General features: G+C 47.0%; 1 protein-coding gene across 6 annotated transcripts in view; it reads left to right on the top strand.

Annotated features, from left to right (window-relative positions):
• Window positions 1-16,951, top strand: part of SEPTIN2 (septin 2) — an 877,282-nt gene that overhangs the window by 665,104 nt on the left and 195,227 nt on the right. For all 6 annotated transcript variants that reach the window (XM_069213638.1, XM_069213641.1, XM_069213640.1 and 3 more), the window contains one exon: window positions 3,665-3,810. In XM_069213638.1, the coding sequence (XP_069069739.1) occupies window positions 3,665-3,810 (146 nt within the window). The remainder of the gene's footprint in view (window positions 1-3,664; window positions 3,811-16,951) is intronic.

The raw sequence follows: 16,951 nt of genomic DNA, 5'->3' as shown, positions 1-16,951 counted from the left end.
CCCTCTACTTTCATCACTTCACTTGGATGTTCCTTACTTTTCTCCCATGTTTTAACTTGAAAAACCACATCCTGAGACACTACTTTAATCTCTTTCATGGTGTTGCTGTTACCATACTTCTTTTTCTTGTTACGACAACATCTATAGTAGTGACCTTTTCTCCCACAGCCATTGCACACCACATTCAGAGCTGGACAATTGCTAGCATTAGCTTTGTGGCCAGTTCTCCCACATCGAAAACATTCTCCTTTAAACTTAGACTCATCATCTTTTTCTTCAATGCAATAAGTTCTTTACTTTTTACTTCACAAGTCACCTCATCAACCTTTGTAGAATCACCAGTTATAACTTTGTTATTGCCTAGTTCTTTAACGCATTTAAGCATATGCTCAGCTCCTTTTGCTACCAAGATCACTTCTTCCAAAGGTGGTTCATCCTTTAACCACAATTCTTCCCTTATTTTGTCACTACTGCACCTAAGCACAAATTGATCCCTAATTCTTTCGTCCACTAAAGATCCAAATTTACAAGAGGCTACAAGTTTCCTCAGACTAGTAATGTATTCTTCCACCGATTCATCTTTCCCTTGTTCCCTTCTCCCAAAATAATACCTTTCCATTATCGTACTGATTCTTGGTATATAATGTTTGTCCAACTTTTTAATGCACAATTCGCATTCATTTAGATTTCTAGATTCTTCAAGACTTAAATCTGGTAGGTTTTCAATTACCTCTTGACCTTCACCCCCGAAACAGTGCATTAAAAGTGCGTGTTTCCTCTCTGCGCTGAGTGTCGGTCCACACACTCTAGCATAGTGAACAAACATTTTCTTCCGCTTAGACCAAGAATATGTAGGATCACCTGGACTGCTTAAGAAAAAGGTAGGGGGTGTTACGTTCTGCATTTTTAAATAATAGACATTTTAAAATAACTAACACAAACACTAAATGTGCTACTATAGACTCAAACATAATGCTAAAACCTCAAATTACCTATATAATATTCATCATACACATTTTCAAATTATATGCGCGTTCAAACACAAAAAAAAAAAAAAATCCCCTTCCCAATGGTGTGCCTGTCACCGTACAAATGTATACGACAGGCGAATTAAAACAGAATTTTGAAAACGTATTTGAACTCAAACAAAATCTCACTACTAATAGGTGTGCCTGTCACCGTGCAATGTACATGACAGGCAAGCGCGCTTAGATGTAAAAGGTGTGCCTATCACCGTGTACAGATACTGCAGATCTTTCAACATCTTAAATCCATCATTGAGAATGCAGTTCAACAGAGGAATCCATCATTGAGAATGTAGTACAACACTTCCCCTTTAACGTCGTTCCGCAACTATCCCTTTAAGAAAAGTTCACACCTCCAGGAAATCTTGAAATCCTTGCCACTGCTGCTGAGTAGAGAGGAAAACCTCCCCTTTAAAGTTGTTCCACATCCATGCCTTTAAGATGAAACCACACCTCCGGGAACTCAGGAAATCCAGAGTCTTTCACCTCTTCAACATGACACCAGTGCTCTCCACTCGATTCCCTTGCTCCTCGCGTTGAAAAACTCACGTGTTCCCAATGGACCCTCGGTTTGCCGTTGTTCAAATTTCCTTGGATGTTGGGGCAACAATTGTCTCACCCTCGTCGCCAGTGTGAGATCGGGTGTTCAATCAATAACTAACACGATTATGATCTTTAAGGTGAGTTTAATATTATAAGTGCCCCAGCCATCAGCAACGCATCTCCGCTTTCACTTGACCGCCGTCAACTGTTGTTCTCGACTCGCGCGAGCCCCTCTTCACCACGGGGCCCACGCGAGGATTCTCACACGGCATCACCGTGGAAACTGCCGCCGCGCGGCATGCAGATAAATGAATAAAACACCACACCTCGTCCCTCTCCGAGTTACAACGTTCCTCTTCTTTTCCACGCTGGTCGCTCCTTTTCGATCTTGGCTTGCTCTCCCTCATACGCAGATCCCACCCTCCGTTGCCATTTAGTAATAAAGCGCCAGACGCGGTGAGTACGTTTTAGTATGTTTACTCGGAGGCGAGAGAGAGAAAACCTGTGACCGATCTCTCCTTTCCACTCCAACTGCTCTCTTCTCTCGTTCCACTCTCGAGCGTGGTCTCCAGTCAACATAGAAATAGTAACCTGGACACCACAATAGCATTATATGGGATCTGTGACATCACAAACTGTGGAGTCCCGCTCATCTGTGACTGAAGTCGCTCAGCACCATTGGCGCTGGTGATTGGTAGTGCTGCAAATAAAATCCAGGTAAAGTCTTACATCTGGTGATAGGTTTGCATAAGGAGTCTCCCATTAAAGTAAGTATCCATCTGAACATTACTGAAAGTAAGTATCTTATTTGCAGGTGCGTACAGATGAAGGTTGTTCCACCTTTCATGTGACTCAGTACATTGACCTGCTTTTTCTTTCTACCAACCCACTGAATGCTGCTGAGAAATCTCTTCAGTCATCTAGATGATTGAGCAGTCATGCACTGACTGCATTAAACTACCTCACTCAACTAGACATATTTGTTGCTTTTGCCCAATCCCTGCTAGGGAGGGCAGTTTCCATGTTTTGCACTGCCAGATAAATTGTCTGTTGTTCATTTTCTTAGGTCCAGATCAGTTCTACTCTTAGTTGGTCGGTCATCCGCTTTTAAAAATGGCACTTGCTTTCTCACGTTTTCCTGTCAGCCAGTGCTTTATCGAAGGTGAGATGACCGCTTTGCATTCTTATACATAGTAATAGATTAAGTTCTGATAACCATAAATTTGCAACTCACACTGGTTTGCGGATTTACCTCTAGCGATCCAAACCTCTGGACTTAGTGGAAGAGGAGAATGAACTTTGGCCTAGAAATGCACATCTATCATAAAGGAAGGTGAAGGGGTGAACTTAATTTGTGAATAAGTATGTGTACCAGTCTGTTGTTGCCTTAAAGGGTTGTAATGAGGAGTCCGTCCATTCACGCCTAAAGCCAAAAACAGATTTCTAATAAAGTTACTGTTACATTCCAAATATGAGCATTAAATGGCAGAAGAGTTCTCAAAGTGATTCTGGAACAAAACAGACTGTAATCCAAGGATCACATTTCATGATATCAGTCTATGTATTTTTGCATCGCTTTGTTTAACCGTCGTTTTTTTCTAAATGTCATTGTACCTTTTTGCTTTTATTATTAAATACAATTACTTCATGACAATAACGATTGTTCACTTTTGCTACTAATGATTGAGCTGCTTAAATGATTTAGCCATTGTCTGAATTAAAGATCTTTTTCCTGGAGTTCTGTTTTAAGTTGACCTACCTTTTTATCTTCCCAAAGGTTACTTGTGAAAAAAAGATAGTCAAACCTCCGCCTTACATGGTTTTATTTTGTACTGTCACCATTAAAGCTCTGTGGCTGTTCATTGCATTGAAGCTTCTTTTTAATTATCCAGAGTGCCCACACATTTGAGTTAAAAGAAATATCCCATAAAGTGTTATCTAGGCACACTGTTTCCAGTAGTTCTACTTCGATCAGGTGGAATTAGAATATTCTCAAGTACCAGGAGCCTTTGGCACTGTCCTCTGCCCAATATGTCTAATCAAATATGTTACGATCTGATACATCAAGTTTGATTTTTTTTTTAAATCTCTTCTAGGCCAGTATTCCATTCTCTGTGGTCGGCTCCAACCAGTTGATTGAGGCTAAAGGTAAAAAAGTTCGAGGTCGGCTTTACCCCTGGGGCGTTGTTGAAGTGGAAAACCCAGAGCACAACGACTTTTTGAAGCTTAGGACAATGTTGATGTAAGCACACCTAGACTCTCATCCAAAATCAACAGAGCTCGGAAGGAAATAATTTATAAATTGTGTGCAAGAGTGTAGTGGTGCTCTAATGCTGCATTGGTACGGTTTGGCTGGAGGACTGCAGTTAGTCGCAGGTCTAGTGTGACACCTGTTTGCTTGGTGACAGATGCTTGCTTACGTTAGAGGGGGCTACGCTTTTCAGACTCAAGCTTTACAAACTACTGTGAAGATGCACTTGCTACATTTCGCTGAACTATTTTATGGTTTGTTGTAACATTTTCTTTCAGTTAAGAGTGCCAACCTCACATATTGAGATGCACTAAATATATTAAATTTGTACACGTTTCTTTTTCCTAATTATGTCTGCGAAGATACAATTAAGTTAATTGCGTTTTGTGTTGCCCTCATTGTAGTAAATGGTAATATAAGGTTCTTTCATGAGTTATGGTTTATAGTTTACAGCTGTATTAGATTTTTGTGTAATACTCCGATCAGTCATTACACCTCCTAAGGCATGATAATAGCACTGGTTGTAAACGTATTACTCCTAATTGATTACATTGAATTGACAATGTTGGACTATTAGGTGCATGGGGTGCTGACAGTAAAAGCAGTTCCCACTACAACAATGCTGCTCTCTCGCTAACCTCCACCCCTCTCTACAGAGAAACCTCTGTCGGTGCCCTCGCCTCGTGTGTTCAAAGGCTACAGGATTCAGGACTATGGCCTCTGGTCCACCATGCTAAACTACCTACCCGGGAATAGAAAAATGGTGTGAGCAGTTGGCGGGATAGGGGAGCAGACTTTTCTTAACTAAGCTGACATTCTCTGCTTCTGTGCTCGGGCCTGCCAGGGGGAAAGGGAGTGACATGAGCAGTCTGTAGCTGGAAATATATGCAGGTAAGACATTCCTCTTTGCAGTGAAAGTTTGACTCAGTAAAAGTAGATTGATCTTCCCTGGTTTCAGCAGAAATTTTGTCTGATTTAAACTACATACTTGTATATCTCAGTCACACAAAGAAAGGCGTCATGCGCTAGATTAGGAAAACTCTATGAAGGACTTCAACAAGAAACAATTTAGTCTAATATGTTTCCTTAGTAAATAAGCCAACTTGCTCTGCCTAGTCCCGTTTTTAAAGAAACTATGTGCTAGAAGTCCACAGCAATCTCAGTTATAACTGGGAGATGCTTAAGAAAAACATCAGCACCAACAAGATCAAAGGTCCCAAAGAGAAAGTCATTGCTTATAGTAGCCACTTTATTTCTTTGTTTTTGTTTCTTGTCAAGAAACATCTTCCCCAAGACATTCAATATACGATTGCACTTTCCTGTCCATAGCCCAAGATGTCCCGTCTGTGAATGAGGATATGAAGGGTCGCAGGGACAATAAAATGTACCCAAGATGGGCAAAGTGGTGCAGTAATGCAGCTTGCTCAGAATGGTACATTAATGTTAGCAATCTGCTATTCCATTCTCCTTGAATTCTCTCCTCCTGAATCTAGATGTGTAGCTCCCATCCTCTTTGAATATGAAAAATACTAATAATAAATAATAAAGGAGGTACAGTGGAACGGTTCAATAGTATGAGCCTTGACATATCTTGATTTTACAGTCACATTGGATCAAATCTTAGAGGGCTCTTTTAATTTTCCAGGTGCTATGTCCAACTTTTTTTTAAGCCTTTCTGGTTCTCCAGGGAGTTCTTGAATCTCTATTAAGTTGCTGGAGAAGACAAGTTTCAGAGTGGATTACATTACAGGTTTACTGTTATAGAAGGTAATTCTTGAATTCACATCAAATGATGAGAGTAAGTCCTTCTTGTAGTTCTTCAAAGAGATCTTCTTTTTTGGGTTCTTTACAGGTAGTCTCGATCTAACCACAACGTGTTTTTGTCAGGTGCTAGTAAACCCTTGATTTCCCCAAGGCTTTTATTCATTTTTTTGGGACATATTTGTCTCACGAGTAAGTTTTCTGCTTAGTTTATATTCCTGCTGTTGGATTGAACAATGGTCTGACCTTCTTTGGTCCTTCTCATCATTCAAGAGAGGAAGAAAACTCCTGTTTAGACCCCAAGAGAACATTCAGCTTTTACATCGATTACACCAAAGAACATTTGGTGGACAGTCAGCTCTTTTGGGGATTTGTGGGACAAATAATGGCAAGGTAGTACAAAAGTGGGCCATCTCACAATTAATAGTCGACTGTATTAAGGTCTGCTACACATTGTCTAAGAAGCAGCCTCCAGAATGCCTGAGGGCTTATTTCACCAGAGCCAAGACTGCTACAACTGCATTGGCACTTTACGTTCTCTTTCTGGATATCGGTCAGGCAGGGACTTTGCCACCATTACATACAATCACGAAGCACTACTGACTTGACAGTCCGGTTCACTGGAATTGGCTTTTTGCCCTTTCAGTCCTGCAGGACTTTTAGTCTGAGCCATTCCTCAGTCTCACCTGTGTGGGAGTACTGCTTTGGTAACTATTCATAAGGTGAGGAATCTGCAATTAGAAGTGACCAATAGAAGAACAGATTACTTATCTATTGTAATGTTTTTTTCTGGTGGATACTTCAGACGAGATGTCGGGCTATTGTACTCAAGGCCTGTCTCTGTGGTAGAGTGGAGCCTGCACTTACGCTGTCTCAGTGTCTCCTTGAGTTTCTGGGAGCCTGAGCAAACCCTGCCCAGTTTAGGTGGCCTGACCCCTTTAGAGTTCCCCCATGCATTCAGAAGGGGCCCCTACTGATTTTCTGCCACTGTGCCTGTCCTCTGTGCCAGTCTGGCCCCCAGGAGTCAGTGACAGATACGGAGCAGTGCCAGTTTGTTTGACCTCTACCTTCCCCGTCACTTGCTCCAGTGCAAAATCCCTGGAGGCAACAGACACCAGTCAGTGGCACTGACCCCACCCCCATCATCTTTCCTGACTCACACATGGAGCACGGCAGGCTTCATCCAGCGCCAGTTCCGGCGGCTCTCAGAGGCAGACAACCCATGTTGGAATCAGTGCTTCATACTTGTGGCAGCTCTGGTTCGGATGATAAATTGGGAGGGGTGCGTGGATCAATGGTTACCAACCTCTGGAAGACCCTGAGGACACCTGGTTTGAGGATTTGGTGAACTGGACACCTCACCAGACCCAGACCTGGTCCCTCCCCCTAACGTGGCTACAGAGAATGGTGCCTCGTTCGCTGTGATGGTGATCTTAAACCTTCAGTTGTCCTCAGTGGCAGTAAAGACTCATGTGTTAATGGTTGTGCTGCAACCGGGAGTTACCCCATCTGAACTACTTGTCCCTTTCAGTGACACCTTAACTGATTGCTTGGGCTCTTGTCCAGCTCCTGCACAGGGGCTCCTGCGCACAGGACAGTTGTCCACCGCCATCGCACTACCCAAGTGGACCCTAGTTTTCTCACCTGGCCCTCCACCCCGGAGAGCTTGGTAGTCCAGACTTCCTCCTCCAAAGTCAGCCCTGCCACACGCCTTACCACCCCACCGTATAGAGAATCCAAGAGACTGGATACCTATGGTAAAAGGATGTTCGCTTCTCCCAGCATAGCATGGTGGTCAGTGAAGTCTTTGTGCCTCTTGGGTCGATACTCTCATACATTCAGGACCTGGTTGTGCAAGGGCGGCCAATTATCTTGGAGGAGGCCTCAGCCGTACTCTCTCCAGCAAATGCTGACTAGAAAGATCCAGCCAAGTTTGCCCTATGGTGTGGGCTGGGCTGGACAGGACGGACTTTCGGGTGATATCAAAGCCTTACTCATGGACATGTCCTTTGACGGCTCCCATCTCTTTGTAGACAGGGCAGACTCAGCGCTGGAGTGCTTTAAGGACAGTAGGACTACGGCCAGGTCCTTGGGCTTTTTCATGACCACTTGCTAACCCCAGTTTACCTTCCATCCCTTTCATGGTCATGAAAGGGGCTTTCAGCTGCATTTTATGCACTCTCAGCTACCATGGAAATAGGTTTCATGACCTTCTCTTGTCTGAGGACGCAGTTCCCATAGACCACGTGGGTCCAGTAGCCACAGGTCGGGCCAGTCCACCACCCCAGAGCCCCTGTCACACCTTCACCCCTGGCAGCCTCCAAAACCCATTAGTTTGCCCTCCAGCTATCTTGGGAATCCAGTGGTGTGGATGTGGTCTGCCATTATCTACACCACTGGATGTCCATATCATCCGACCATTGGGTTTTGCAGATCGTCCAAAGGGGTTATACCCTCCCCTTTGTGACCACCCAACTACCAGTACCTCCACATATGACAGGCTGACAGAGGACCACCGCTCCTTACTTTGTTAGGCACTGTCAGCTTCCTTGGGCAAGTGAGATATAGAGATAGGGCTGGCAGCAGAAGTACGTTGTGGTTGCTATTCCTGCTAATTTCTGATGCCAAAGGACGAAGGAGGCCTCCACCCTGTACTAGACCAGTTCCTTCTCAATTTCTTACTCAAGAAGGAGAAACTCGAACTGCTCCCGCTCGTTCAGCTTCTGTCTGCCTTGGACCCGGAGACTGGATGGTAGCATTGGACATATATTTTTCACATCCCTGTCCTGCCTTCCCACAGACGTTACCTGCGGTGCTCAGTGGGCCAAACGCATTTTCAGTTTGCCATGCTCCCCTTTGGCTTTACCAGCGCCCTTCTTTTATACACCAAGGTGATGGCAGTGGTTGCAGCACATCTGCGGAGATCAGGAATGCCTGTCTTTGCTTATCTCGACATTTCACTGTTGAAGGCGAGCTCACCCCAGACAGTGGTCTTTCCCCACCAGACTATGGCAGACCACCAGCACTCACTCGGGTTCACTACCAACATGCAAGTCACACCTTACTCCTTTTCAGATGCTTCTCTTCATAGGAGCTGTTCTGAACACAGTGCAGTATTTGCTATTGTCCCCAGCATCAAGTCCAGGATATTTAGGCTATGATACCATTGTTTCAGCCTCTATCCTGGATTTTGGTGGACTGACAGACTGCTGGGCCTTATGGCTTCTTACATCTTGCTTGTGACAAATGCCTGTTGGCATATGCTGCAGTGGGACGTTCCCGTGTGTGCAGCATCAGCAGACCTGTAGAGGTGGCTAATTAACTGGGATTGGGTCAGCGACAGACCCCTCTGCCTTCCTCAAACAGAGTTTACTGTAGTGTAAAATGCGTCACTCATGGGATTGGATGGCCATGTGGTAGAGGTGGAGATTAGGTGACTCTGGTTTTCAGTGGAATCTGGGCTCCACCTCAGTCTGTTGTAACTTCAGGCGATCCATTTGGCATTGAAAGCCTTGCTTCCATCAGTCCGGGAAGGCTGATATAGGTGTTCACGGACAATACCACTGCCATGTGGTACTACACCAAACAGGGTGGGATAGGGTTGTGGACCCTGAGTGGGGAGACCCTTGGTTAGAATAGTGTGCCTCCACCAGACTGCTTTTGCTTGGAGACGCCTTTTGTCTTGTGTGTAACTCTGGCCTCTTGTGTGCCTCTCCGCCAATACCACTCCTCCCCATAGTTCTGAAGAAGATCAGGAATAATAGGGCTCTAGTCATTTTTGTTGCCCTGGATTAGGCCTGCAGAGTCTGGCCTCCTGAGCTGATCCAGACCTCTGATCAGGCTGCCTCTTCCGATCGATCTTATGTCACAGCAACAGTGCAGGGTTTTGCACCCAGACCTGAAAACAAGTCAACTTCATGCCTTCAGATTGAGCTGGAACAGTTGACAGCTTTTGATCTCTCTCCTGAAGTCTGCAATATTATTTTGAAAGCCGGGCATCCCTCCACCAAGACGGTCTATGCCTGCTGTCGGAGGCAGTTCATAGCATTGTATACAGCTAAACATGTTGATCTTCTAGCTGCACCCTTTTCCGTGGGTCCTCTGTTTAATATATCCTTAGCTGAGCCCTGCTTTGAGCACATTAAAAGAATATCTTTGAGGCATTTCTGTGGTTTCCACACCAGCCATCCCTTCTCAAATCCCCTATTGTGAATAGGCTCCTGAAACGTCTCCAGCTAGCACCTTTTATTATTCCCCAGAGGGAACTAACTCTGGTTCTTATATTCCTGGTGTGCTGTCCCTTTGAGTCGTACCACTACTGCCTGCTCTGATTTCTCACCATCAAAATGGCCTTTCTAATGGCACTAACCTCTGCCAGGAGGGTCAGTGAGTTACAGCCACTGTCAGCAAATCCTACTTACCTTATGTTCTTCCTAGGCAAGCTGGCTGGTCCTTTGGACTCAAGCATCCTTTTTACTGAAGGTGGTAACTCCTTCTCACATAGGCCAGTCCATCACTCTACCTACTTTTTACGCTTCATCTCATCCAAAAACCCCAAAAGAGTGTTTCTGATGGATACAACTACCTGTGGATTCCTCACCTAATGAATACTCCCATGGCGCCAGCATTCAACGGAAATCTTCTTCCTAGTCTCTGCACGTCGACGAGGACGTCACTCTAGCCCACGCGACGCCGTCTGACGTCATACAGGCAATAAGAGGTCCTCGACGACGTGCCGACGTCAGTTCCCTTTTTTCCGTGCATTCGAAACGGTTATCTTCGAGGGAGCAACTGTTACTTTCGTGGTTACAGTGTATTTTTGCTGCGTAGTCCTTCGCTGGAGTAATAATGTCGCAGAGAAAGTCGGGTTTTAAGCCTTGTCGTGAGTGTGGGGGCAAGATGTCAGTTACGGATCCTCACTCCGACTGCCTTTGGTGTTTGAGCTTCGACCACGACGTCGCGACTTGCGATTCATGCCAGCACATGAATCCAAAGGCCCTCAAGGAACGTGAGGCGAAGTTGTTTATGGCGAAGTCGAAGAAAGAAAAACATCATAAGAAGTCTTCTTCGCCAAGGCATCGGCGTCATCGAGACTCCCGGCGCCGTAAAGAATCACAGCGCCATTCAAGCAAGGAGACTCGTTCCAGGTCTTCGGATCGGCGCCGGAGGACTTGGGAGGTCAGTCCCACCGTCACGCCGCATCCATCGACGCCGTTGCCCTCTCCGGCGTCACCGACTTCACCTGGACAGGCGTCGGTGATTGAAGTGGTGCCGCCTCTGGTGTTGTCTCCGGCGTCGCGGATGTCGAGGCCGGCGTCGAGGTCGCCTTCGATACAGGCACCCCAGTATCCGGCTTTTCCCACCCCTGGAGCCGATAGTACCGCATTCCTAAATGCGATGTATACCATCTTCCAACAGATGGCTCCAGGGGGTGCTCCGGCTGGCCCTTTGGCCTTTTCATTGGGTGATCCTGCGCCTCTACGGCTGGCACCCTTTCTGCCCTTTCTCCCTTTTGGGAACGTGGGCTCGGCGCCGGTGTCGGCGCCGGTGGCCACTCCGGTGGCTTCGGAGGGATTGGTCCCGGAGACTTCCATTCCGTCGTCAGGATTTCGTCCTGTGACTCCGGTGGGTCCATCCGCTCCGAGTGCTCTTTCATCGGCGCCGAAGTTACCTGTGGCGCCGGACGCAGCGTCGGTGGCTTCTGAAGATCGGCGCCGATCTTCGACTTCGGAGGAGGCATTGTCGACTCCGCGTATAGAGCAGAGGCTTCATTCGAGGAGACGTGCTCTCCGTTTATTAGAGGAGCAGGAGTACCAACGAGTCCTGGAAGAAGGAGAACTAGAGGACTCCGGTGATGGACTGCATGGTCTAGATACAGCCAGTGGGCTGGACACTTCCCCTGAGTGGGATCTTTCGTCTCCAGGGGAATACACGGAGGAGGCTGCTTCCTTTCACGCAGTGGTACGGAAGGCAGCTAGTTTTCTGGACCTGCCTTTGCCAGTGGCAGAGTCAAAACAGAACCTTCTGACAGAGGTGCTTCATCCGGCCTCAGCTGCGGCAGAGCCTCTACTGCCGTTTAATGACGCTTTGCTGGATCCGGTGCTAGAGGTGTGGAAGAGACCAGTATCTTCCCCAGCGGTTCATAGAGCCGTAGCCAGGAGGTATCGAGCTGCACCAACTGACCCTGGCTTTCTTTCTAGGCACCCTACACCTGAGAGCTTGGTGGTGCAGGCCTCCTGTTCATCCAAATCAGCGCCTGGTTCTTTCCCGACGGTGCCTGGGGACAGGGACTCGAAGAAACTGGATGCGCAGTCCAAGAAAATGTTTTCGTCCTGCAGTCTGGCGTTGAAGGCCACCAACGCAACTTGTATCCTGGGGAGATATATTCATGCTCTTATGGATGACATTTCCTCATCATTTACGGAGCTTCCCCAGGGTCTTTTGGATGTTGTTTCAGATGCCCAGGCTGCCGCGACCCAGATTATTCAGTCTGGGCTGGACACGACCGACTCTGTGGCCAGAGCAATGGGCACGACTGGTGGCAAGAAGACAGGCCTGGCTCCGTAATTCGGGGTTTTCTGCGGATGTGCAGTCAACCCTATTGGATCTCCCTTTTGATGGGGACAAGCTGTTTGGCGCCAAGGCAGATTCGGCCTTGGAACGTTTTAAGGAGAGCAGGGCCACAGCCAAATCGTTAGGACTCCAAGCTCCTTCTTCCTCTGCCTCTTCCAGGATTTTCAGGAGGTTTCGGGGATTTGGGCGTGGCTCTTCCTCCTCTTCCTTTCGGGGGAGATTCCAGCAACCTGCCTCTTCCCATCCCTATAGATCTTTTAGAGGGAGAGGGAGGGCCCGCACCAGAGGAGCCTCTCAGCAGCACTCTGCCTCTTCCTCGTCCTCTGGAGGGGTGCAGCAGGGAAAGCAGCCTTAGGCTTCCACCATTTCCCACTCACTCCTCTCCTGTAGGGGGAAGTTTACAGCATTTTCTCCGCAACTGGAAGACTATTACAACGGACACTTGGGTTCTCAGTATTGTGGGAAAAGGCTACACCCTTCCATTTCGGGAGTTCCCGCCCCTCATCCCGCCCCGCCCATCTTATTGTTCAGAAGAACACCTCCTGTTGCTAGAACAGGAGGTACAAGTCCTCCTTTCAAAGGGCGCGGTAGAGTTGGTCCCAGAGCAGGAAAGGGGTTGAGGTTGTTACTCAAGGTACTTCCTGATTCCCAAGAAGGATGGTCGGTTGAGACCAATCCTGGACCTGAGGATCTTGAATTGGTTCCTCAAACAGGAAAAGTTCAAGATGCTGACCCTAGCTCAGGTGCTTTTGGCGTTGAACAAGGAAGATTGGATGGTGTCTGTTGACTTGCAGGATGCTTACTTTCATATCCCGATACTCAAGTCACACAGGAAGTATCTCCGGTTTATGGTGGGATCGCAGCACTATCAGTTTGCGGTCTTTCCGTTTGGTCTTACTTCAGCACCTCGAGTCTTCACAAAGGTGATGTCGGTGGTTGCGGCAGAGCTCAGAAGGAAGGGGATAGCAGTATTCCCTTACTTGGACGACTGGTTGATCAAAGCCAAGTCTCCGGAGCTTGTGTCGCATCATCTGCAGTCAACGACTCAGTTGTTGTTCGACCTGGGTTTTTCGGTGAACGAGCCCAAATCTCACCTGGAGCCCTCTCAGCGCCTCCTGTTTATAGGGGCAGTACTGGATACAACATTGGGTCGAGCCTTTCCTCCGCCTCAGCGGATTCAAGATATTCAGGAATTGGTTCTAATGTTTCGAAATGGAGCGGTAGTTCCAGTCCTCAAGGTCCTTCGTCTGCTCGGTCTGTTTGCCTCCTGCATTCTGTTGGTCACGCATGCTCGCTGGCACATGAGGGCTCTGCAGTGGTGCCTCCGAAGGCAGTGGTCTCAACACAAAGGGAATCTAGAAGGTGCTGTCAAGATCTCCAGAGATGCGGTGGACTTGAAGTGGTGGATTGCGAGCAACAATCTTTCACAAGGAAAGCCGTTCGAACAGTCGCCACCAGTGGCCACGGTCATAACGGATGCTTCCACTCTAGGGTGGGGAGCTCATCTGGGGGATCTGGAGATCAAAGGCCTTTGGTCTCCAGAGGAACAGATGTTTCATATCAATCTGTTGGAGCTACGGGCTGTACGTCTGGCTCTCAAGGCCTTCCTCCCTTCCTGGTCAGTCGGTACAGGTCCTAACGGACAATACTACCACGATGTGGTACATAAACAAACAGGGAGGAGTAGGGTTGTACCTTCTCTGCAAAGAAGCTCTTCGACTATGGTCCTGGGCAAAGGACCATCAGATTTGCTTGGTAGCAAATCATCTGGCCGGGGTCTTGAATGTACGTGCGGACAGTCTCAGTCGCCAATTCTCAGCAGACCACGAGTGGCGTCTCCATCCAGATCAAGTCCGTTTAATCTTCTAAAGGTGGGGGTTTCCTCGGGTAGATCTGTTTGCCACTCTGGAGAACGCGCATTGTCCATTATTCTGCAGCCTCCAGTATCCGATGCAGGGAGCGTTAGGGGACGCGTTTCAAATAACCTGGTGCGGCCAGTTGCTTTACGCTTTTCCTCCCATACCCTTGATTCCTCGAGTATTGAGGAAGATTCGCCAAGACCGGGTCTAGTAATCTTAATAGCTCCGGATTGGCCAAGGAGGGTGTGGTACTCCGACCTTCTCCAACTCTCAATGTGCCCTCCGCTCAGTCTCCCTATCAGGGCAGACCTCCTCTCGCAGTCGCAGGGGCAGGTTTTACACCCCAACCTCCAGAGTCTGCACCTACATGCCTGGAGATTGAACGGGGCAACCTGAGTTCCTTCTCTCTCCCGCCTGATGTAGTGGATGTTATATTAGCGGCCAGGCGACACTCCACTAAATCTATTTACGCTAATAGGTGGTCTAAATTTGTGGCGTGGTGTGGAGAGAGGCAGATTAATCCCTTACAAGCTCATCTGTCGGATGTTTTGTCTTTTGCTCTGTATCTAGCGCAGAAAGGCTGTGCAGTGGCTACCATTAAGGGTTATTTATCGGCCTTGTCAGCCTTCATATGTCTTCCAGACCAACCATCGTTATTTAAATCCCCTATTGTTGTCAGATTCTTGAAAGGTCTTCTAAATAAATATCCTCCAAAACCATTTGTTATGCCGCAATGGGATTTGTCCTTGGTCTTGACTTTCCTTATGGGGTCCCCTTTTGAACCTATGCATTCTTGCCCCTTAAGGTATTTGGTTATAAAAACAGTCTTCCTGGTTGCTATAACATCTGCAAGGAGAGTGAGTGAGTTGCAGGCCTTATCGGTAAAGCCCCCTTATACAACTTTTTATGGGGATAAGGTGGTGTTGAGGACCAAGGCTGCTTTCCTTCCGAAGGTTGTTTCACCTTTCCATTTGGCACAGACAATTACTTTGTCCACGTTCTATCCTCCGCCTCATCCTTCTAAAGAGGAAGAAAGACTGCACCGGCTGGACCCAAAGAGAGCGTTAAGCTTCTTTATTGATAGAACGAAGGATTTCAGGCTGGAGGATCAGCTGTTCATTGGATACGTGGGCAAGAGGAGAGGAAAGGCAGTCCACAAGAGAACACTATCCAGGTGGGTTGTTCTTGCATTAAAATCTGTTACTCTTTGGCAAAGAAGGATCCTCCTGAGGGCATTAGAGCTCATTCCACCAGAGCTAAGTCGGCCACTTCGGCCTTGGCCAGAGGTGTTCCTGTGGTCGACATCTGCAATGCCGCAACTTGGTCGTCCCTTCACACTTTTGCGAAACATTACTGTTTGGACTCTGAGGTCAGAAGGGATGGCCATTTTGCACGGTCAGTGCTGCAGGATTTCTTGGTTTGACCATTTAGGCACCCGCCACCGGGCGTGGTACTGCTGTGGGACTCTATTCATTAGGTGAGGAATCCACAGGTAGTTGTATCCATCAGAAGAACGAGTTACTTACCTTCGGTAACGACTTTTCTGGTGGATACATAAGCTACCTGTGGATTCCTCACGGTCCCACCCGCCTCCCCGTTGCCTTTCTGGTCTTACCAAGTAATCCTTGAGTGCGCTCCTCTTGGTCTTCAAGGTTGCAGTAGATGTTGTATATATGGATATTTGTGTATATTTATCTGAATATATATATATATATATGTATATATCTTTGTGTATATACATGATTTGCATATATTTGTAGTTTAAAAAAAAAAAAAAAATAGAGAGAGAGTTATATTAAATTTACAGCTATTCATTGCAATGTTGTGTATTTTACAATGTTATGGTATTTTACCTTGCTCTTTCATTGCATTGGGTTGTTGTTCTCATGCACGTAAATGATTGTTGGTACTGACGTCGGCACGTCGTCGAGGACCTCTTATTGCCTGTATGACGTCAGACGGCGTCGCGTGGGCTAGAGTGACGTCCTCGTCGACGTGCAGAGACTAGGAAGAAGATTTCCGTTGAATGCTGGCGCCATGGGAGTATTCATTAGGTGAGGAATCCACAGGTAGCTTATGTATCCACCAGAAAAGTTGTTACCGAAGGTAAGTAACTCGTTCTTTTGTTCTTTGTACTCATGAATTGCAGGTGGGCGATCAACTCTTCGTGAGGTAAGTCAGGCCTAAAAAGGGTAGGCAATGGATAGTGCTCTGCCTCAATGTCTACTATGCACTGGCCATAAAGCAGTCCCTTGAGGGTTGGCAGGCTTATACTGCAGAGTTAAGGCTGTGACTACTGTTAACTCAGTGAGTTCCTGTCCTGGATATCTGTCCGGCAACAAGGTAGGCTTCCTTGTACTTGCTTATGAAACCTTACTTCTTGGATATTTATGTCCGACGTGATGGTCAGTTTGCCTGTTCGGTCCTGCAAGACATTTCTGGCTACTCCGTAATGCAGCGCAACCTCAGGGTAAGTATTGTCTGGGTATCTATTCTGAGGTAAGGAATCTGCAGCTAGAAACCTCTATCAGATGAACAAGTTACTTAGCTTCGATGACACCTTATCTGGTAGAAACTCTGTTTAGCCACAGAAATGATAACAACCCTCCCATATTACCCAATCTGTGAACATACTATAGTGTAAAGTGTAATTTATTTAAGGGCACCAGCTTTCCACATCAGTGGTCAGTGTTCCTCATGATTCTGTGCTTCTGGTGTGGAAAGATACAAAAAAGAAACTGACAGCATGCTGGGGTGGCGCCTCTATAAGCACTGCACACACCAGTGCAGACTATGCAGGTGTGGGCCGGAACTACACCACCTACCGGCACAAAAAGGTATTGCTAACACTAAGTTTAAAGATCCAGTCTGAAGCCAGGGGGATATTCTAAGGTAAGGACCCTGCTTCTAGAGTCTCTAACAAATAGGGCGTTACCAAA

This window comes from Pleurodeles waltl, chromosome 11 (assembly GCF_031143425.1).
Source record: "Pleurodeles waltl isolate 20211129_DDA chromosome 11, aPleWal1.hap1.20221129, whole genome shotgun sequence".
NCBI lineage: Eukaryota > Metazoa > Chordata > Amphibia > Caudata > Salamandridae > Pleurodeles > Pleurodeles waltl.
The sequence above is the reverse complement of the archived record's forward strand: the minus strand, read 5'-3'. Positions and strand labels throughout refer to the sequence as shown.